Genomic DNA, 24,906 nt, shown 5'->3' with positions numbered 1-24,906 from the left:
TTTTGCTTCTAAAGATATTCCACACTGGCTGACAGTGTTCGGATGCAGAAGGGTTGTTCATCATTTGGACTCAAATAACTAAAATCCTTCCATCATTCGCTGTTGCACCAGAATTTAATCTCAGACATTGACCTGACTTTTTTTAACTACTTCATTGTTGATTATTGAAGCCCTAGAAAGATATAAAGGGCAAACGTCTGAACAATTGTCGTCGATTATCACAACTTAGAGGACAAGCTTTACTTCTCGACCAATCATAGCCCTGAATTCACTGACTCTAAGTTCCATAGAAATGGTGACCTATTTGGAGCAGAGGCGTGGTTTACCATTTCAATGGAATGTAGAGTCAATGAATTCAAGGCTATGATTGGTCGAGAGGAATCACAAAAAAATAATGAGAATTTTTCCTGAAATGTACACAATTTTTTATCTAAAAAAACAAAACAAAACATAAAATTACAGATAGGTACAGCAATTAGAATTATTACAATTACAATGATAGCTTGATTTTCTTTCCATTTTTTTCAATTACAAGTGTTTCAATTTCATTAGGAACAATTAATGTGAAGACTGTACTGGAATTACTGTCACTAATTGTTTCCTTACTTTTAATTTTCTGATCAGAGTTTTCCTTATCACTGTCATCTTTCACCATTGGTGCATTTAAGGCATTAGACACTTTAAGTTGGAGGTCTTTTAATGGCCGTTTGTATATTTCAACTGCGGAACTCCTGTGACCGCTTCTTGATCGAACAGTTTGGTCATCACATCCGCTGTTAAATAATGAGGTACAGCAGCCTACTTTTCCGGAATGATTTGTAATTTTTCTTCCACTTGTATCAATTCCAGCCTCCGAAAAAAGATTTTTCATCATTCCACCCAATTTCTTTTCACCAATAACTTGTGAACTAAATTTAAGAACATTTCCTTCCATAGGTCTTCTGTAGAATGCACCGAAATAAGGAATCAAACCTAGATATTTTTCATAAATTTTAACCATACAACGCTTGTTTTCAGGCTGTTCAAAATGATTAATATTTTTGGTTTCAACCTTTTTGTGCTTTAGACCTCCTTGAACATTTTTACACGATCTTCCTTTAAACTCTAAGTATTTCAAACCAGATTCATGATCATAATTAATTGAAAACTGAGAGACATCCAAATTTCTGTGTTCATCATTTGCTCTGAATGCAAAAAGTTTGCAGATGTAGAAAAATACACAGTTAGAAAGTCCTTGGGCGGTATTTTGGTTCAAAACCCCAGAATTCCATAGCTGTTCTTCATCTTGTAATAGAACAGGATCTGCTCGGTTCACTTTTGTTCCAACACCCATATTGGTTAATTCTTTCGTCCTGGAATCTAAACTTTTCCTAAACAAATCAAAGGTGGGGTCATCTTTCTTTAGAAAATTAACAGTAGGACGATTACATTCTTCTCTTAAATAACGCTAAATCCCTGCCGCAATATTCGTAAGGGTATTTGGTGGGTAGTCGGTACCGTCTTTTCTTCTGATTTCATTGATGAAACGCGGCATCCAGAACTGAAGTTCTGCAACAGTTGATGTTGAAATTTCAACAGGTATTGGGAAAAAAGATGGATTCTCCATGTAGGTTTCAGGTAATGTATTTCTGTGCAGCGATCAGTCCTTCCAAAGTTTAACAGCCCATCTATTATTTTCTCTAGTTTTTTTAGGAACACTTTCTATGAATTTCTTCTGCAAATCTTCTCTAGATATTGGTGCAGCATATCTATCATTCTGTTCTCTTTTAAAAAATAACTCCTGTGTAGGAATTATATCAACATCAAAGTCATCTCCATCAAATAAAGAAAAATTTGCAATGCCAATGAGGTCTGAATAACTGTTATCCTGTTCAGACATTGTGATAGAATGACTGGTAAACCCCAATTCTGTATGAATCAGAAACTGGCATCATAGATGCTGATTAATTTGACACTGATTTACTGGTTTTGTCTCGAGTAAACCTTGTCCTTTAAGCGCGTTAGAATGTTAACTAGGGTTTTCTACAGGACATAGAAGTCTCGCTATCGCTCGACTTCTATATCCCGTAGAAAACCCTAAGTAACATTCTAACCCTTACATTTACACCAACGCCATCCCGTAGATATGTCGCCACTGATATTATAATGTCTCCTGCTAGCTTTGCACAATTAATAATATCATATAATAATTTGCCAAACCTGGGGAAAACTACATCTGGCCATGAAATAAATTAAAAACATTTCTTCTAGCTGTAGACCCTCGCAGTGCATCCAGTTGGTGTAAACGAGTTCCTTTTTTCCAAGGAAATTAAAAGTGAAACTTACTAATGAATCATCTTTCTTCACCACATTCTACAATTATACCAGTATATATTCATAACAAACATATTGAGGCTAAAGTCTATTATTAGTAATTATAATGTCTTCGACTTGTCTAGTACTTACATGTATTAGCTAGAGAATCGACAAAGGACAAGCGACAAAAGACTTTGCCAATCCCCCCAAGTTTGACGAAGTAACAGTCACTTTTAAAAAGTTAAGTAGGAGTCTGTCGAAATAACAACTATTAAATGTAGAGAAAGGAGTGTTATTTCTAATATACATTTTTAAAATTGAAAGGAAAAATTTCCTGCTTCTTTTAAAAGGAAAGGGTAGAATCTTTTTTATGTATCAGATCACAGGAACATAAGCATCTACAATGAGATGAAGTTGTTGACATTTCGAATGATATGAATCAAATTTCTTTTTTAAAGAAGGGAGTGTCCTTAATTAATTAAATCAAATTGTAGCGAATAGTCTAGATATTTTAAGTGTAAAACTCCCATCCCACCCAACCCCCAAATAGGATCTATTCTCCATAGTGTTTGAAAAGAATGTAACATCAAAACCTTTAAGAAATAGGGTATCAAAAAAGGCAATAAGTTGCAATTCGCATGTCAAGGATTTGAATGATTTTTTTCAAAAGATGTGCACTGTTTTAATTATTTTGACATGGAGACATAAACTTAGATTAATTTTGTAGCCGGATAGTGATAGTCAGATTATATTTGTTGAATGTATATGTGATTGATGTGTTATTTGTTGATTCTGATAGGTCTGCCTATATTGTGCTGAAGATTGGCGACTCCCAAATTATGCCAGAATAACACTCAGCACATACATGTACTAATAAATAATTCCTAACTGACAAAAGTTTGATGTTGACTTTTTTCTATATACATAGAAATAATATTATTATCATCTGTTTGAACCTTATAATATCTGTTATAGAGTCTGAATAAGACAATTCGGTAGACACAAATATCTTCTACCCTGTTGTATACAGCATAAGTTTTTCACTCGTTGCTTTAGGACGTATATTTATTTTAAAAATAAGCATTTATAAAATTAAATTAAGTATTTAATTCGAAAACTTCGATTAAATGCAAAACTTAAACTAGATCGGTTTAAAAAGAATCTCTGAGTTATCTTTCTTTTGATATGCCTGTAAAAAATATAAACGGCATTTCTTTAAAAATCAAACTGCTCAATATCAAATGCGTCGTTAGCATTCAAAGCTTTAAAAAGTGATTCTTTTTAGATCTTATAATAAGTAAAGGATGTTCAATGTTTTTTAGTTGGATATTGAATTTATTTCACGAGTGGGACAGGATTTTTTGATATTATTGATTGCGAATCACGAGTGAAAATATAAAAAATTCCTGTCTCACAAGTGAGATCAATTCCATATCCAACTACAAAACATCAAAGCTCCCTTTCTAAGGAGGAAATTCTTCAAAATCAGATGACAGTTTAGAATATTTTTTAATATTCCCAACAACCAAAATGAATTTTAATTACCATATTTATATTGGATTCCGAAACTTTATAAAATTCCTTACAAACAAAGATACAGTGTACATAGCTGGTTAGTAAATTTTCTACCAAGCCTCTTTCTTTACTCCTCACTAAAATATCAACAGCGGCGAAGGAGAAACTTCAGGAGAACTGTTCAACACTATATTCGAGAAGTGGTGTAAATCAGATATGGATATTTAAAAATTCCAAGGAACTTTTGGAAAATTTGAAGTCACAAGATTTTACCAAAATCAATAACAAAAAAAAACTTACGACTTTTCAACACTGTATACAACCATTCCCCATGAGAAATTACAGTCCAGGTTTTTTGACATCATTGACAGCTGGTTTTTCAATAAAAATGGAATTCGTAAATTTAGTTACCTTGTCGTCGGTCATTTAAAAATTATTTTGTTGAAAAATATTCTGATTGTACACAAAGTACTCTGAAGTTGATGTTAAAATGATGTTGTTGATACATGTACTTGATCTGCTCCCTTCGAACAGGAGCAATGAGGGAAGATTATTAAGGATGTTTTGGTTGAGGGCTGAGTCCCCCTCTCCCTCGATAATCGTTATCAGATTGTTTAGAAAGCATTGTACTTGAAACGTACCAAAACATAAAGTGCATTTACATGCATGTGGCATCTGTTATGTTGAATTCTATTCATCAAACCATGCGGCTTTTCAACACATTCTACAACCATTCCTCATGATAAATTTTAGAACACACTTTTGATATAATGAACAGCTTCTTCAATAAAAATGAAACTCATAAATTTGCATATTACCTTATCGCAGGTAATCTGTAAACTTATTTTATATATTTATATAATTTAATTTCGTTTGTATTCTAGCCTCTGATTGGTTAATATCCAAAAAAGAACATAAATTATTTCTGTATAACCTGGTTTGGTATGGGGACACATCCCCCTGACAACCAGCTGAATCAACTGTATCCATACAATCATCTCATTTCCAATCCTCGAGATTCATGGAAAATTCCAGATTTAATAAATGTACCTTTAAATTCAAACAATATTTCGATCTTACCACATGTAAACAAACAACAAGGCTGCTAGGCCTATGTATCAGTTTTTACCTCCCCTCGCTTCCCATCACTTCCATTACTACGGTTGTATTATTGAGCGGCAAATTTGAACTAATAAAAAGCAACGAAATTTTACACCCATAGTTATGTAATGATTTTAAAATTAAAATATAAGGAATGACTCTAATTCTTGGCCAAATTATTCGAGTATAGCCTGGTTTGGGTCAGTTTACGCTATTTTATAATCCGCTTCGCGGATTATAAAGCGTAAACTGACCCAAACCAGGTTTTACTCGAATAATTTGGCCAAGAATTAGAGTCATTCCTATAATATTATATTTGATAGAAACAGTATGATTTTATACACAAGTACATGTACTTTTTTTCTTATCAAACAGATTCTATTCAAAAACTTCTACATTAAAAGAGGAAGTTTCTTTCCTTGGCCTGCAATTGGACATATTGTTTTATCAATGAACAATATTCAGTTTCGTCCCTATGTTCATTCGATTTATCCCATTAAACTTGAAATAAAAGATACCACAGAGTCGGACAAATTTGCTTCTTATTTGGAGATTATACTAGAAAAAGTTATCGATGTCCAACTAGCAACTAAACATTTTATTTAACAAGATGGCTTTAAATTTCTATCATCGGCTTCCCTTACTTATGTAGAAATATACCGTTATCACCTGCATATTGAGTTTATGTCTCCCATTTGTTTCGATACACAAGAGTATGCTATACGTACGAACAATTTCTAAAAGGAGACAGCCGATCATGCGGGATGCTTACTCCTCCTTGGCACCTGATTCCACCTCTGTTTTCAGTAGTCGGTGCTGGCTCTGCTGACAATTTATACTGTATAAGTAGACTTTTTAGCATAATCACTGTCCGTTGTCTCTCATTTCATTGTATCATCTACTAATATCTATTTCGCTGCAGATCAGGAATATTTTAATAATTTACAAGCATTATATTTAGAAATTCGCAATCACATAAATATCTTCAAACCTAATTTGTCTCGAGATATAGTTGCTGTTTTGGGGGACAATAAACCTGCTATTGTCCTCATAACCAGTAAATACATGTAGGTTTATCTATATAACCGTATGAATAGTTTTTGATAGACACAAATTAAGCAAGAGTTATTTTCCGTTGGTTACTATTCTGGATGTCATAATGCACATGTCTCTTTATTAATATTTCATACAGACCATTGTGTTAAAGTAAACATTGTTTCTCTGAAGAATATACGTTTGTTTATGCCTCCCAGAAATCATTCTTTTATATAAAAATTTTCCCTCCCCTCAAATATATCTGCCACACATGTTTGGATTTTGTAAATCAAAGACTAACATTCTTCAGGTGACCTCCATCATGACAGCTAAGAGAAATATACGACATACGAAAATCATCTATACGCTGTAATTATTGAACAAACATTAATAGGTAACTCCGACCAAACTGGTAAAATAAATTTAAATGTATACTATGGCATGCCAAACGTTGCAATATTCGATCTTTTCCATTCATATTGCATAATTTTCCACTTCTATTATATAGTTTTTTCCATTTGTATTGTATAATTTTCTATTTGTATTGTATAATGTTTATTTGTATTTTATAATTTTCCATTTGTATTCTATTAATTTTCATTTGTATTGAATAATTTTACAAAGCAAATTGAAAAGCATACAATACAAATGGGAAATTATTCAATATGAATGGAAAATTATTCAATACGAATGGAAAATTATATAATATAAATTGAGAATTATACAATACAGATTGAAAATTGTCCAATACAAATGGAAATATATTCGATACAAATTAAAAATTATATATAATACAAAGTGAAAATTACACAATACAAATAAAAATTATACAATGCAAATAAAACTATACAACATAAATAAAAAAAAAATATACAGTACAAATAAAAAATTATACAATACAAATAAAAAATTATGCAATACAAATAAAAAGAATTTACAATGCAAATGAAAAAATATAGAATACAACGGAAGCCCTGAAGGGACATTGACTTACTTCTTAGGTGTTTTGACTTAGTTCTTATGACTTAATTGTTAATTCTTGTTATTTTACATTTGTTATCACACGTTTATGTAATCCCAAAACGTAGCGTACAAGATGAAGGCTACGTGTAGTTTCAGAAAGGAAAGGAGTATTTTGCCTTTGAATTTTATCTCAATGAGTAGAAAAAATAGTAGTAATGTTCATGTGTTCAATCATAATGCACACTGGAAGTTGCAAAAAAAGAATTAAGAAAAATCTATTAAGTAACAAGAAATAACAAATGAGAATGAACAAATAACCATTAAGTTATAACAACTAAGTGACCAGATATAACAGATAAGAATTAAGTAATCACAATTGTATTGGACATTAAACTACAATTAATTAATTAAGAAAAAACATAGTTAAACTAGGACTAAACATATCATTTTCAAAGAAACGTAAGTCAAGATACACGTTATTCATAGCTACGTTACACTTAGTCATAACCAGAAATAAAATGTTCTAACAAATAAGTCACAACAAATAAGCTATAACAAATTAGTCATAACAAGTAAGTCAGTGTCCCTCCAGGGCTTAAACAAAAAACAAGCGAGAAAATTAAAAAAAATTCAAGAGTCCAAATCATTACTTAGTCACAAAATCCTAATTTGTGTGATAATTTGATAAATTTTAGAAGTATATACTAAGAAAGATAACAAGGAATTATCAAAAAGAGATTTAAGAACATTAGTTGCATGAAACGATTTTCTGACTTTCCATCTATTCTTGCGCACAGATTTTATGTACTTAAGATTCTGAGAGGTTGCTTACATGTACACTTCGTATTCGAAAAGAGTCAACTTCAAATCAATGAAAAGAAATTTAAAAAAAAAAAGATTGTAAAGATAGATGTTGTTCTTTGATATATGTACTTTTAAACACGGGTTCAAGGCCACCATTTATGCAACTGATATTGTAATTTATTGACACAACTAAATGTTACATTTTAAAAAATGACATTGGATGAATATAGTCAGATTTTATTTTATTTTTCAGCATATGTCTTGTTACGAAAAACGCACCGAAGGAACCAGGAATTGTGAGAGAAAAAAATATGGTTGGAAATGTCGTCAATAATAGATGTTAATAACAGTTATGACATAAATTTGAAAATATGTATATATAGTTTAAAACACTATTCTTAAAGTGCAAGGAATCCCTGCTTGCACTTTGATGGATAAGCAAATAATTTAATTCTGGTTGTAACGCTGTGTTTGATTGGATAAAAAATTTACATTATATCATATAAAATGGGTTGCCCACGTCACAATGACTTGCGTCAAAAACGTATCGATCCGCCTGACGTTACATTCAAATTTTGAACAAATTGAAGTCATTTTTAAAGGACAATCATCTTTTTTTCTTACACTAAATGAATGAAAATTAAATTATAAGGAATGAATTTAATAGCTACCCATTTTATACGGTATAAACTGGGTTCGAACAGTTTACGCTTTTTTATAAACCGCTTCGCGGTTTGTAAAGCGTAAACTGCCCCAACCCAGTTTATACCGTATAAAATGGGTAGCTATTAAATTCATTCCTTAAATAAACATACACTCAAACGTCTGCATCATTCTGATTGGATGATATCCGTCTCCAGAATTTATGAAATATGTATTCATTAATGAAGCTCAAAAGTCAATTGAAACAATACAAATTGGAAGCAGAACAAAGAAAGACTTATAATAACATTAAAGGTGGGATCAGTGTCATTGAGGAGTAAGCATCCCCTCTCGACCAATCGCACCCGCCGTGTTCTTGTCATGGTCGAGCAAACGGAAAAAATCTGTAGACAATTTAGTGTGAAAATAATGACCTAACAATTTGTATGAAAAACATCCGTCAACACTCATCTTAATGATAGATTATGTTTGCTAACAAGGTCATTGTATCGACCATCGAATTTAAGAAATGTTGACTTTTAACGAAACTGTCAATATCCTTGTTTCATCAACTTATTTAAGAATAGCTTGCATTGTTTTAAAAATGTTCGTACGTAGAACGTACATACTCTCGTATATCGAATCAACTGGGAGAATAAACCCCAAATGCAGGTAATAATGGTATATTACTACAACTGAAGTTGACGATAGAAAATTTTTTTTTTGGTTTTGTTTTAAATCTGCATGATATAAATACAAAACAGACCTGCTCAATTAGGACTCATGGGAATTCCAACAAAAATCTGGAAGACCTGATTGCCTAAAACCACATTGATATTGTCAATTAGAACTCAAGCAAATTTTTAAAATCAACTTCGGAGAAAATGTCAATTTTTTTTTTTTTTTTTTTTTTTTTTTTTTTTTTTTTTTACAAAAGTGTCTAATTACTAGGTGTGTAAATTCATGAGTTTCATTTTTAATGAAAAAAGCAGCTGTCTATAAGGTAAAAAAGTCTGGACTTTAATTTATCATTGAAAAGGTTGTATAAAGGGTTAAAAAGTCGCAGGTTTTTATTGAAATGATATTGGTAATTTTTTTTTAAATAATTTATTTTAAAAGTTCCTTTAAGTACCCACATTAATCTGATTAAAACCATTTCTCGAATATATTGTTGTACTGTACTCCTGAATTACTCCTTTTTCTGGATCATTGACTATTGAGCATGTGCGTCTGCAGAATAGGGCAGAGGTCTGTTTGGTCAGTTTCATACTCTACTTTTTCATAGGTCTACTTTAATGATACTTGAACATTGTTAACCTTAGTTTTACGAGTATAACAATTGCTTTGTCCTGTTTAGTACTGAAATGATGTCAAAATACTCATACTTTGTTAAAACATTTAACGTTGTGATTTGAAAAGAAGGGAAACTGTAAAGGGGAAATTATAAACTTGCACCGATCGTTGTGGCATTTCATATCTAGCATCTATCTGTGCTTTAATAACAGTGGATTATTTAAAATTATTGAAATTTTTACAGGATCAGGAATTTTGATGTTATCTAATTGCAATTTGTACAGACTATCTTTCCTGCGGTGAACCTCAGAGTGAGTTCACCTGGTGAGTTATAAACAAAAAAAAAATGAAGGTATATTGCTGCATAAGTAAGGGAAGTTGACGATTGAAAAGTTAAAGTCATCACGTTTATGATAAAACTTGGTTGATAGATTATCATTAACGTCTTTTTCAAGTAAAATATTTAAATATGAAACAGATGTGTCAGACTCTGTTGTATCTTTTATCTCAAGCTTACCGGGATGTATCGTATCGACATAAGAATGGAAACACATATGTAACCATTTTTAATTGACAATACGTCGTCGATATATCTAAATGTCGAGTTGAAGTCCACGGCAAGTGTTTCTTCTTTTCATGTATAAGATTTTGGACAAATTCTTCTTCATATGAATACAAAAAAAGGTCTGCTAATAACGGGGCGCAATTGGTACCCATGGGAATTCCAATAGATTGTTGGAAGACCTGGTCTCCAAAAACCACATAGATATTGTCAATCAGAAACTCAACTTCAGAGTACTTGTGTGTATAATCAGAATGTTTTTAACAGAATAATTTTGTAAATGACCAATGACAAGGTAAGTAAATTTACTAGTTTCATTTTTATTGAAAAAGCAGCTGTCAATGATATCAAAAAGCCTGGAATTTATCGTGGGAAATGGTTGTGTATAAAGTTGAAAAGTCGTAAGTTTTTAAGCTGTTGGTTTTGGTAAAATCTTGTGATTTCAAATTTTCCAAAAGTTCCTTGGAATTTTTAAGCATCCACATCTGATTTACACCACTTCTCGAATATATTGTTGCAGAGTACTCTTGAAGTTTCTCCTTCACTACTGTTAATATCTTAGTGAGGAGTAAAGAAAGAGGCTTGGTTGAATATTTACTGGAACCCGCTCTGTATCTTTGTTAGTAAGGATTTTTATGAAGTTTCGGAATCCAATATAGATGTGGTAATTCAAATTCATTTTGGTTGTTGGGAATATTAAAAATATTCAAAATTGACATAGGATTTTGAAGAATTTCTTCCTTAGAAAGGGAACTATGAGTATAAGTTGGATTACCACTAGTAGAATTTAATCCCAGTTCCTCTAAAATACATTTAATATAATGAACCTTACAAACAAAGACAATGTTGTTACCTGCTTTGTCAGCAGGCACCAGTACGTACTGATCATGTAATCTATCTAATTCTTTTTTCACTTCTGGATTATTGAATACAGAAGGATAGATGGTTCTCATATTGCCCCTCAATCTTTTAATGCGCGATTTTAACATACATCTGATACATTTAATCCATTCTGACAAAATGTCAAGGTCTTCTTTTTCATGTCTGGCCCATCGCCTGGCGTAATCCTCTACAGAATCCATAACATTTATGAAATTTCGACGCCAGTTGAATGATCGGGGTTTCCTATACTTAGGACCTTTTAAAATTAGTAATCTAAAGTCCTCATTATTGACTATATTTACGTCACCAGTAATGACGTGTCCAGCAGGACTATAGTTATAGGGGGAAGAAGAACATGAACACGATGGAGGATTCAGGGAACGTCTAACTGGAAGTGAAGCACATACATGTATTAAATAATGTTAAGACGCAGTGTAATATACAAGTATCATAATACTTAATGAAAGAACAATAATGGTTTACTAAGAATTTAATAGACAAAGGCAAAATTATCCATTTTCAGAACCGAACGAAAGTGATTTACATGTATATTAGATGACCTTTTGATAACAAGTTTTCAGCTGCCCAAAGAGATAAAGAAGAAACTAGCTAAACTAAATTAAAAAGGTTTTATATATTATTCGAATACTTAGTCTTTAAAAAAATCAGTAACGATTTTGATTCTGGTAGAGTAGCCTACATGTATATGAATATTAACATCAAATCAAATTGTCGTTCAAAAGAATCTAATTTTTCATCCGGATCTCAAATGTTTTTTTCCCTAAGTATATTTTTTTATGCTCTAGGGCCCCATTTTAGAATTTATAAAAATAATAAATAAATGAATTATACTTATGAATGATTGATTAAAAATTACTTCGTTACTTATTGATATAGCTTAAAATTTTAAAACTTACTTATTTGGATGCTTTAAAAATTATCCTTTCTATAAATGTTATTGTATACAAGATTAAAAGGTATGTGGTGTTATTTGTTGTTACTACTTTTTTTTTTCAAAAATTGTGCTTATTAAAGTAAAGGTCAAAATAATTATATTAAGCAATCATCCATTGACGTCTAAAACCTCCTTTTTAAATGCCACTAGGGTGAATAAAACATATTTTTTTTTATCAATCTTTTCATTAGTATTTGTTCTTTTAATAAATAGCTTCGAGAGAAAGCAGGAATCATGAAAAAAAAACATATCTAGAAATATTGTGAATTATACAATCATATAATAAAGTTAAAGGACGTATAGTAACGAAAATCTTTAAGAACACAGTTTAATAGGTAGAAGAATTTCCCTCTCTCAGATTGTAGCATGCAAATATGAGCACATATGTCTGTAGAATTCTGATTGGCCAATGACTGTCTCCAAATGCCCTTTACCTTATTAACTTTTGAAAATGAGAGTTCTTTAGAGTAGAACCTGCTCAATTCAGATGGCCACTTTTAAAACTAGCATGTTCGATGTACGATTAGCTAGTGTATATTTTGGTAAAACAGTAAGCTTTGTTATTTGAAAAATACCATTATATAAGGAAGAAAATGTTTGTGAAAATTTAAATGTTGCGTCGTTAAAGAGCATGTCTCTACTCACGTCTGTCTGTGCCCTATTAAAAGTGGCTGATTTGAATAATAGTGACTTTGTTAGCAAATTTCACAGAGGAGGAAAAATAAATTGCGACAGAGTTTTACCTTAAATAAAAACGCTGAAGTTTTAGGAAAATCAAACGAAATTAAATTTCGTTTTTATTTAAATTTATTTAAATATTGACCAGTGGAATCTTACAAAAATGTTTTGGAAAATTAGTTCAAATAGTAATTAATTCATCAAAAACAATGGTATATTCTGTCTCCTCTTTTTCAAACACATACCGTTAAAGGGATGCAGTAGATTGACATGAAAATTACTTTAAACATAAAAACAAGTACTTGTAACTAGAAGTTACTTTAAAAAATAAAACCAATTCAGGATTAATTGAAGATTAGTTTATCAGTAGTAATGCTAGACTGATTTTAAAATACTTTGAAAATATTTAAAAAAAAAAAAAAAAAGGATTTCACTTATTCCTGATTCTCATAAAGCTTTTGATCTTAATTGAATTGGAATTTTATAGTCAAAACATCTTCAAAGACAAAGAAATTCAAAGAATTCTGGTCCCCCGCTTTCGGTGTCATAGTGGTTGGGATGCAATCATTTATGGCATATTGTAACTGTCTTGTTTGTGTGTCCTGTCTTGTCTGTGCATCATACAAACAAGATGTATTTGTGAAACACTGATGCCCCGTATGGAAGGTAATGGCAACGATTAAAGTTTCTCAAATGCAAGTCAAATTCCAAGGATAAGATCAAAGGGTCAAAGGGAAAATCTTGTCACAAGAAATACTTTCATGAAATATGAAATCCTAGCACCAACTGCTCAAAAGCCATGGTCAAGGATAAAGTTTTTCAAAAGTAGGTCAAACTCCAAGGTAAAGGTCAAAGGGTTAAAATTGTTGGTACCTAAAGGAAGGTCTTGTCACAAGAAACACACATGTAAAATATGAACACCAAGCACAAACTTTTCAAAAGTTACGGCCAAGGTTAAAGATTTTTTCAAAAGTAGGTGAAACTCAATGTTCAAGGTCAAAATTGTTGGTACCCAAGGGAAAGTCTTGTCAAAAGGAAAACACCTGTGAATTATGAAAGCCATAGCTTCAATCATTCAAAACCCATGGCGAAGGTTAATTTTTTTCAAAAGTAGGACAAACTCCAAGGTCAAGGTCAAAACGTAAAAAAAAAATATTTTTACCCAAGGAAAGGTCTGGTTTCAAGAAATACACAATCTCTACCTTCAACTATTCAAAACCTATGGCCAAGCTTAAAGTTTTTGCGGACAAAGAGACTGAGAAAACGGACGGACAGACCAAAAACTATATGCTCCCGAATCTTCGATTACTGGAGCATAAAGATTTTATCCAATTACCTTATGTTTATCAATCTAAATATAAATAAAAAAAAATCTAAATGAAAAATCTATTTTTTTTAAATAAAAAAGTTTATTGTTATCATGGAATAGAAACTCAAACATTTCCTCCTTCAATAAATGTCACAACTCGTTAGCACAAATTAAAGAAATAATCGGTAACCTGGATTTGTGTCACGTATTCGTATGTTTTGATAGATTTCATTTCATAATTAATACATATTTATACATGTGTACATCCATTAACCTTCAAATCTTTTTTCCTAGATCGACTATAAGCAATAAATCAGTAAAAGGATAAGAATTTTGTGAATGCTGAGTTTTTTTTCCTTTGAATTTTATTAATTCTTAACATTTTTTTTTTCTTCGGAAGAATTTGATCTACAAGGATGTTTCATCAGACAACTCAGGTAATTATCTTTATAACATCTTCGATTTGCCCAATAGGGGGTGGGGTATTTATTTATGCAATTTTTTCTGCCCATAAATCTGTCTTACTGTATGTGTCTTTATTCTTGCGAGTATATATGCTAAAAAAATTAACGTATTTTTTTTCTAAAAATTGTTCGAGTTATATCGAATTGTGGCTTTTTTTAACCTCGGATTTGTCAGGGAGGGGTTAAAAAGGACTAAAAATACTTAATCTAAGATAACTTTTAAACATGAAATGGACTTAAGAAATTTGCTTTCGATGACCTCAAATATGCATGCTTTAAATCTAACAAATTATAAGCTTAAATATATAAAGAACAAAATTAGGTCCTTCCAAGCCTACATGTTTTAATGTACAAATAAATGTGCGTAAAAAAAGCTCTCCTTGTTGCATCAGTAGAAAAAGACGTTAATGGTAATCTAACAACAAAGATTTATGATTAACATGATGATTTTAACTTTTCAATCGTCAACTTCCCTGCAGCAATATACCCTTATCACCTGCATATGGGGTGTATATCTCTCAATTGATTTGATACGCAAGAGTATGCTCTACGTATGAAAAAATTCTAAACGAGGTAAGTTATTGACAAACAAGTTGATGAAACAATATCAACAGCCATCATTTCGTAAGTTCTATGTTCGATACAATGACCTTGTTAGAAAATACAATCTATCATTAAGTCAAATACTGACTGACGTTTTTCATACTAATTGTTAGGCCATTATTTACACTGAATTGTCGACGGACTTTTCTGTTATTTACCAATCATGACAAGGAGCACACGGCGGGTGTGACCGGTGTCGCATAATATTTGGTCCGCCTCGTTTAAAGGTCCGGGGGGACCTAATACGATAACATATAAGGTCCGGCCTGCCTCTATAATAAAAGGTCCGCCTTCGGTTTAATATGCAGATTTTTCTCCTTTATTGATTCGAAATTAATTTGCTTTATTAATCTTTTTAAATTATTTAAGGTATAGTTGTTATAAAAGTGTCCCTCCCAGCAAAATGGAGTTCCAGGGACGTACATGTATGTACATTGTATATATACTAAAAGGATCAAGTCTTGCGATATCTCGCTAGTTGCTGGATTTCGTTAGCCAATTTTAATTAATTATATTTCTAATACTATGACATATTTCAGTACAAAACCTCAAATTATCTATCAAAAAATTATTCAAAATTTGATGTTAGCACTGATTAACTGTTAGCTCCTTATCGCAGTACATACCTCCCAGGTAGTGCACAAAACAAAAAATATAAAGATGCAAAGATCTGTTGATCGAGTTACCTTATGGGAAAATCATGTACGACATGTGTCTTTTATAGTTTAAGTGATATCAATATTAACATTGCAAAATAAAAAAAAAATATATATATATATATATAATACGCATACCTTCACTGGAACATTGTTCAGTATATGGTGTTCGTAAGTCCAACAATGATCATTTTATTACAGTCTCTTTCCTAACAACGTTCGACTTCCACTTCCCAAAAAGAATTTTCATATCTTTTGAAAGATATTTCATTATATCATTAATAATAATGATGCATAATTCTTACGATTCATATTGTACCTAACTATAAAATAATTGGAGGGTCACTTTGACAGGGACTTGTGTTACGGTGTACTAGCCTATCCCGTTGATGTTAAAACAACATGTCTGTGCTTTGGGGGGTAGTCCTATTGTCTCACCTGACGAAACTTGAAGTCGCATATCCCCCGTGTTTTTATAACCATCGTTTCTTATCCAGTTAAAGACTAACGATTATTTCATTCTACTTGATATTACCCCGGGGTTAACACTAGTTAAGGAAGATGTGCATTAATTGGCAAAATCAAACCAAAGTCAATCGAGTTGAACATTTTAAGTAATAAAACACCCCCCTCCCCCAAAAAAGGAAAAGATTATAAATGGTGTTGTTGTATTTTTGGTGGGTGGGGTATAGCAAAATTATGCTGATACATGTCAAATAGTTTAAAAAGTACTGATGTTGTAGACTTTCCTCCCACATTAATATTTTTTCCCGGAAAAACGAGCTTGGGTTTAAAGACCCCTCCCCTTTTGGAAAATGAGCCTAGCATAGGATTTTATTTCCGGAATTTTTTAAAAAAATATTGTTTATTTCATTCCCTACATTTTGTAGTTTTCATTTCTGACGTTTTAAAATTTTCATCTCTGACATTTATCATCATAAAGTACTTTTCCGGCAATGAAAACAAAATTGAAATTTCCCTTATAAAAAAAAATTAAAGAATAAATCAAGAATAATTCATTGATTTCCAAATAATAAGTTCTGCTTATATTTAAAAGAATCTTATGACGATTTTATCCTCGGACACATGTAAGTGTAAGTTGTGAATTTTTGTTCATCTTTTCAAATCAAGATAATCAGACTGAATTTGAGATCAGAAAGGTTTAGATAGAATTTATGACATACAGAAACTATATTTAACGGAATAAACTAATCAAAAGCTGAGGGGATTCTGTTTTTCGGTGCTTTCAAACACATATAATTCAGTGGGCATTAAAATTTGGTGATCAAAAATTGCATGTTTTATTATTGAAATTATTGCATTTTATTACAGGGGATGCTCACTCTTCCATGGCACCTGATTTCACCTCTGATGGTTTTTGGAGGTCCGTGTTTGCTCTGCTTTCGATTTGTATTGTTTTAAGTAACCTTGAGCTTGAATACTGTTCGTTATCTCCATATTTCATTCAACACGTTTTGAGTGAATCCTCAATGGGACAATATTGCAGTTAACATCTTTACCTTATACAGAAATGATGTAAGAAAAATAGAGGAATACAAAAGATGAAGACAAAGAGATTAATGAGGCAAGAAAATCAAATCATTAAAGTCGAAAGAAAGAATAGGAGTTTTTTCTTACTTTTTTGCCTTTATTCAAACAGAAAATATTTATTCAAATGTTGTGAAAATCTTCACGAAGTTGTCATTCTATTTCAGGCGCTGTATATCTTTAAAAAAAATTGAAGGATACAATTTCAGATACTATTGCACTAGGTTTTAAGAAAAAAAAACTTTGACAAAATGGAGGGAAAAAAATCGGTATATAAAATTCGGAACAGCCAAAATTATACTTGATTCTTAATTGCCCCAAAGCACATCCCCTAATATGTTATTAAAACTTTTTACACGTATTTCTTTTTTCTTGCCCACAATTGGCGGATGACAAAAAGGAAGAAAAGGGATATCCTGCACGAGCAACTTTACAAGAGTCCTGATTTGCTTTCAAATTTTATCAATCCCCATTGTTTCATGCCGCACGTCTCTTCAATTTCATTACAATCTTTCCAATTATGTCCAAGCAGTCAGATTACAAGGCTAAAACTTCTTTTCTCTTTTTCACTCTTACATACACTTTCAATCATCAATTTTTATAATGTATTTTAGATGCATATTGTAATTCCTGAATTTCTTATACTATAATCAATAAACTCAAAACACAATTTGAGCATATTCCTTTTTGGGCGACCCCCCCGCCCTCCACACACACACACATTCGCCACGCAGTGACTGTACTTGTACATGTAACTGTATATGTATGAATTTCCCTAGCATTTAGGTTTAAATTGCTTTACAAGTTTGAGATTCTGCCAAAATATCAAAATATCAAAATTTTCTGCCTAAAGGTAAAATGATACATGTAGATTATGAAAAAAAATTGTAAATTAATTTAATACTTTGATTGAAAGAAAATATAAAGAACTTGACAATACTGAAATCGAAGCTATTTTAGGAAACTGTAATGCAATATTTTCGAAGAAATTTTAAACAGTTTCTTTGAACAAATGTTCGAAGAATTACTGAAACAAGCTTGATACATGTGTATATTTTCTTTTGTAATCAATTATTAAAAATATTGAATTGAAGCATAATAATAACTATAGGAAAATTAATTAATTAAGTGTCGGTAAATTTCGAACTTTAACCAATCAAAAAATAAACTACGTCATAGACTACCCTCATTACAACTTTGCAACCAAGAAATGTGTAAAATATTTGTTAAATTGAAATTAACAAAATTATTTTCAACATGATTGTTTTGTTTAACTATATAAACATTTTGTTTTGTAGAACACTTTATCCCCTTCTCCTTACGGGAACCAGATCCCAAACAACAATTCTTTAATGATATCAACATTTGATCATCAGCAAGAAAGACATTTTCTAAATCATCAGCAAGACATTGACGAGATGTTCCTAACAGCTTCCTATCAGCTGATTCCCAATTCCTTTCTACAGCAAAACCCGGAAATCACCGGACACACCTCAAGCATGCTATCTACAAAGTGGAAGAGTCCAATGTTAGAGAGATTGAGAGACTACAACACAGTCCATGCGATGCAACATCGACATATCGAAGACCGATCCCTATGCCAATCACAGAATTCTGGTTTTGGACATTCCGAAAACTATTTTTTCGGCACTGGAAATCGACACCCCATTTCATCATACCAAGTAAGGTACATATTTCCCACAAGACTGATCAATAACTATGATAATAATTTAAAACTTTTACAAAATGTTAGCTGTTTTCAAAAAGTCGTAACTACATGTATAACTATCTGAATACAGTGGGGCCTTTGTAATATGCCTGTCAATAATTCGGACAATTCACCATGCGGATGAAATGTCTCGGAGAAGAAAAACAATTTCTTTCAATTACTAAAGGTGCATCAAGTTATAAAGATACAATGTACTTCCTTAATCTGGACGATTTTCTCAATACCCGAGTATCTGAGTGAGGCTCGACTGTATATATAAACAAACAATATATTTTATATCTTTTAAGTAGCTTACCTCAAAGTTTTAGAGGTCCCCCTCATCAATGTTACCTATTACTTTATAATCAATACCTATTAGTCTAACTAAATAATCAATGTTTATTACCAATAACAATTATGTAGGCCTAAATTTCATTTCAAAAACAACTTTTTTTTTAATCAAAAGACATAATGTTTAATATCTAAACATACATGTTTATTTACACTCAGTGTAATTTTCTTTATGAAATCCATTAAAAATCTATAACGTTCAAATCTCTATAACATGCGCGAAACCTTGTCACCTCGCGGTAGAATACACAGTAGGAACAACTATATGCATTTTCAATATCTAGGAACACCAAAATATATTTTGTTCTGACTCAATTAAAAAAAACAAACCTGTTAAATTAACGTTAAATACAACTGTGCGTTTAAAATTGATTTGTAATTTTTTTTCTCGCAATGTTCATTTGCGTTATTTAACTTTCCAACGTCACAAACGGCTCTTACGTCTATTAAGCACACCAGTTCTGAAAGGCGCTAAATTCATAATAAAGATTAACGCGCAATTTCAATTTGTCGGCACGACCAGGTGTGTAATAGGACCGACGACATCCGAAAATAAGAATTCAATGCTTAAATGTTTCGTTTAAAAAAATAATTTTGAATTACCAATTAACCTATATATATATATATTTTTTTTAAAAAGTCAAATATACATTGAGTTCCATCAATATAAGCAAAATATTAACATTTTTAAAGAGTTCTCCAGTTGCAGACATTTAGATTTCAAAGCCGTTTCGGTTGTCACCATATTCTTTATAAACAAGGATATATTAACATGTTTTCCAGCAAAGAATTAACGACAAATGCACAATCTACAATACAGCCTCCAAATCACATTTTGTCCAAGAACAAGGGCAGAAGGGACGAAAGTGAAAGTATGTCATGCGCAGTGTGTGGAGACAAGGCCCGGTGTCAACACTATGGTGTTAGAACTTGTGAGGGCTGCAAGGGATTTTTCAAAGTATAAACTATATACTTATCAAGAAAATAATGGCTTTCCATTTTAGAAGTATTATATCAATAGAATCTCTTCGATGAACAATATAATTGTGCATTCAAATCGCTACAATGTTTTATTAAATATAAAAACAAAAACAGAACATTCTTTGACTAAAAGTTGAAAGACTGTACTTTGAAATTTTACCCCCCAAAAAATTTATTGTCCTGCTTAAAATAACAATTTCAAAGTTACAGACTTTCATCAAGCTTTTGATATATATTAAAGCTTCTAGAATATTTTTTTTAATAGGAATAGTTGTAAAATTGTCCAATTCCTTCGATTTAAATGCTATTGAATAAAAGTTTAATTATTTTATCTATTTAAATTTAGATAACTAAATTTGTTGGTAAATATACATTTCTTAAGTTCAACAAGAAAAAAACGATTATTAGCGAACACGCTTCTTACACTGAATTGGTTTTCATATTCCTTGTAGTTTAAAATGACTCATAAACATCAAATTCATTCCTGGCACTTTGAACTTTTATTTTACTTTCACCACAGAAACATATTTAATATCAGAAAGAAAGAAGCTCCATTTTTTGAATAGTATACATTTGTTAGGCGTGTACCACTGTTCGCTTTAATTTGTTTGCAGATAATACTTACTGTAATGAAATATATGGAGATAACGAACAGTATTCAAGCTCAAAAGTCCATTATACAATACAAAATAGGAGCAGAGCAAACACGGACCTCCAAACATCAGAGGTGGGATCAGGTGTCATGGAGGAGTGAGCATCCCCTGCAGACCGGTCACACCCGCCGTGTGCTCCTTGTCATGATCGGGAAATAACGGAGAAATCCGTCGACAATTCAGTGTAAATAATGGCCTAACAATTAGTATGAAAAACGTCAGTCAGCATTTGACTCAATGATAAATTGTATTTGCTGACAAGGTCATTGTATCGACCATAGTACTTATGAAATGATGACTTTAAACGAGACAGCTGATATTCTTGTTTCATCAACTTATTTGTCAATAATTTATCTCGTTTTAGAAATTGTACATACGTAGAGCATGCTCTTGCGTATCGAATCAACTGAGAGATATATACCCCGTATGCAGGTGATGAAGGTATATTGCTGCATAAGTAAGGGAAGTTGACGATTGAAAAGTTAAAGTCATCACGTTTATCATAAAGCTTGGTTGTTAGATTACCATTAACGTCTTTTTCTAGTAAAATATCCAAATATGAAACAGATGTGTCAGACTCTGTGGTATCTTTTATCTCAAGTTCACCAGGATATATCGTATCGACATAAGAATGAAAATAGCCATTGTTAAATGACAATACGTCGTCGATATATCTAAATGTCGAGTTGAAGGCCACTGCAAGTGTTTTCTTCTTTTCACGTACAAGATTTTGGACAAATTCTACTTCATATGAATACAAAAAAAGGTCTGCTAATAACGGGGCGCAATTGGTACCCATAGAAATTCCAATAGATTGTTGGAAGACCTGGTCTCCAAACACCACATAGATATTGTCAATCAGAAACTCAAGCATCTTTTTAATGTCAACTTCAGAGTACTTGTGTGTACAATCAGAATGTTTTTTAACAAAATAATTTTGCAAATGACCAATGACAAGGTAAGTATATTTACGAGTTCCATTTTTATTGAAAAAGCAGCTGTCAATGATATCATAAAGCCTGGACTTTAATTCATCGTGCGGAATAAAGTTGAAAAGTCGTAAGTTTTTAAGCTGTTGATTTTGGTAAAATCTTGTGATTTCAAATTTTCCAAAAGTTCCTTGGAATTTTTAAGTATCCACATCTGATTTACACCACTTCTCGAATATATTGTTGCACAGTACTCTTGAAGTTTCTCCTTCACCACTGTTAATATCTTAGTGAGGAGTAAAGATAGAGGCTTGGTTGAACATTTACTGGAACCCGCTATGTATCTTTGTTTGTAAGGATTTTTATGAAGTTTCGGAATCCAATATAAATATGGTAATTCGAATTCATTTTGGTTGTTTGGAATATTAAAAATATTCAAAACTGACATATGATTTTGAAGAATTTCTTCCCTAGAAAGGGAACTATGAGTATAAGTTGGATTACCACTTGTAGAATTTAATCCAAGTTCCTCTAAAATACATTTAATATAATGAACCTTACAAACAAAGACAATGTTGTTACCTGCTTTGTCAGCAGGGACCAGTACGTACTTACGTACTGATCATGTAATCTATCTAATTCTTTTTTCACTTCTGGATTATTGAATACAGAAGGATAGATGGTTTTCATATTGCCTCTTAATCTTTTAATGCGCGATTTTAAGGGAGTGAATTTGTGTGTGTAAGTGAATTTGTACTATTGTTACCCTTTGAATTTACAGAGGACTGTGCAGAAGAACCCTAATTATGTCTGTACAGGAAACAAAAAATGTAAGATCAATAAAGACCAGAGAAAGCGTTGCCAGAGCTGTCGATTCCAAAAATGTTTGTCAGTGGGAATGAACAAGGAAGGTACGTAAAACATTTCTTTAATCATTGGTAATCACACATTTATTATAAGGGTGTATATTTTGAATAACATTGAGAGGCTCCTGGGCCACAAATATCTTTTTTTTTTATCTGACGATGAATATTCTAAATACCAAAACAAAGTGGAAAGTTATGTTTATCCTTGTTCTTCAAAACGTCTATATATTCCTACTTAAAATTCTAAATCTTGCCTTGCTCTTTGAATATGAATATTTTTTCATATTGTTTGACGAAATAACTTGCTTCATGTATTATTTTGCATATTTCCTTAACATAAATCTTTTGAAGACTTTATTGAATTCTATCGTGGCCAAGGGTCTTGAGAGTTAAATACAAATACGGATGCTTTCATGCGTATATGAGTCTTTCATTTTGTTTAACTCATTTTTTTTTCTTGTTAGAGAGACTGGCCTTCATTTGAAGAAATTTGAATCCCATAAATTTAGAGTACTTTGTTCTAAATTTGGTTTAAATTGGCCCAGTTCACCTGGAGAAAATTTTTTTAAAATGTTAAAATTTTATTTACTGCATACTAAAAACTAACTGACGGGATCTGAACACTCCTAGACAACAGATGTACATATAACATTTGACTCAGATGAACTAGAAATCAGTTGAAAATTAACCGTGAAATATTATTTAGATATGAATGATATATGTGGTTTAAATGCATACTCAATACCTCAGAATTGATTCTGATGTGATTATTGAAAATGAAACCCAATAAGTAATCATTTAAGAAAAGTTAAGTCATATTCTGAGTTACTTACTGATTTATAATTAATGAGTTTTAAAATTAATCAAGTAGTTTAAGTTAAACAGAATTTTTATGAAATACATGTATGTCAGTCAGGAGGACTAATCTATCAATGTTTTAATACGTGTGATAAATAGAGAATAATACATGGAAAAATCTGTTTCACACCCCATATCAACCCGAGACTCCAATATCAGTCCGAGGGCCGAAGGCCAGAGGGGTGATATTGGTCGAGGGTTGATATTGGGTGTGATACAGATTTTGCCATTTATTGTTGTTTTAATTATACATTTGAAAATAGTGTCAAAAAATCATATATAAACTTTGAAAATTAATTACTGAATTTTTAATAATTGAATGTGCTCTGCTTTTGTTGAATTTCTGTTTCTCATTATTTTTTCCAAAGGCAATGCATTCAGCGATAAGAAATGAAGTAATTATAAATTAAACAAATAATTATTTTGAATAACATAAAATATCTGACGAAAATTACAATTTAAATTAACTTCATAAACAAAAGGAAAAGATTCAAGGTACTCCGAATGAAAAATTCAGAGTTGTTCCGGAAAGGTGTAATAAAGGGTGTGATAAAGGGTGAAATAAAGGGTGCTGATACAGGGTGTGTAATACAGGGCGCGTGCCTGTGTTCATATCAAGGATGCAAAAAATCCTGTTTTATATAACAAATATATAATAAATAGGTTTAATACATACATGTATTTAAATTTCAGTTGTGAGAAGCGGGTTTTTAAAGGGTCGCCGAGGGAGGCTGCCATATAGAAACATACCAAGTACAACTCCTCCTCCTTACCTAGGATCATTATTCCTCTAGATCAAAAACAGTAATGCAAAGTCCTAGTTACAATGGAGTGTGAAGCGTATTGCTTTTTTTAAATTGTAATCATAATCATTCTTGTATTTTGGGAGTCACTTCCGAGGAATCGATTGATTGTATTTTAACTGTTGGTACAATATTAAAAAAAATGTATGTCGGATATATTTATTTTTTCCAGAACTTTGTTTGTGTTAGCTTGAAAGCACAAAACTATTACTGTATTTACCCCCCCCCCCCCATTTTTACTTTGCCAAAAGAAATATAAATTTAATCTTTGAAAAAAAATAATCTGTTCATGTTGTCTATGTTGCTGAAATTAAGTTGTAATTTTTTTAAAAAAAAAAAATATCTTAGTAGTTGTCAGAAACTAGGTAATGTTTATCATCAGGGTGGGACCGTAGTCCGAAATATCTGACGTTTTCCTGGCCTTTTTACGATTTTGATATTTTACGTGCCAG

The 24,906-nt window shown here is 31.6% G+C and overlaps 1 protein-coding gene across 1 annotated transcript; it reads left to right on the top strand.

Moving 5' to 3' along the window:
• Positions 1-1,593: 1,593 nt before the first annotated feature.
• LOC133175338 (nuclear hormone receptor family member nhr-6-like) lies at positions 1,594-23,277 on the top strand. The gene is made up of 5 exons (XM_061310432.1): positions 1,594-1,617; positions 18,604-18,992; positions 20,148-20,322; positions 22,709-22,838; positions 23,258-23,277. The coding sequence occupies exons 1-5, from the start codon at positions 1,594-1,596 to the stop codon at positions 23,275-23,277; spliced, it is 738 nt and encodes a 245-aa protein (XP_061166416.1).
• Positions 23,278-24,906: the final 1,629 nt, after the last annotated feature.

Source organism: Saccostrea echinata, unplaced genomic scaffold (genome assembly GCF_033153115.1).
Source record: "Saccostrea echinata isolate AGI-Se365-2 ecotype Australia unplaced genomic scaffold, CSIRO_AGI_Sech_v1 ptg000062l, whole genome shotgun sequence".
Lineage (NCBI taxonomy): Eukaryota > Metazoa > Mollusca > Bivalvia > Ostreida > Ostreidae > Saccostrea > Saccostrea echinata.
This window is presented reverse-complemented; position numbering and strand designations above follow the sequence as displayed.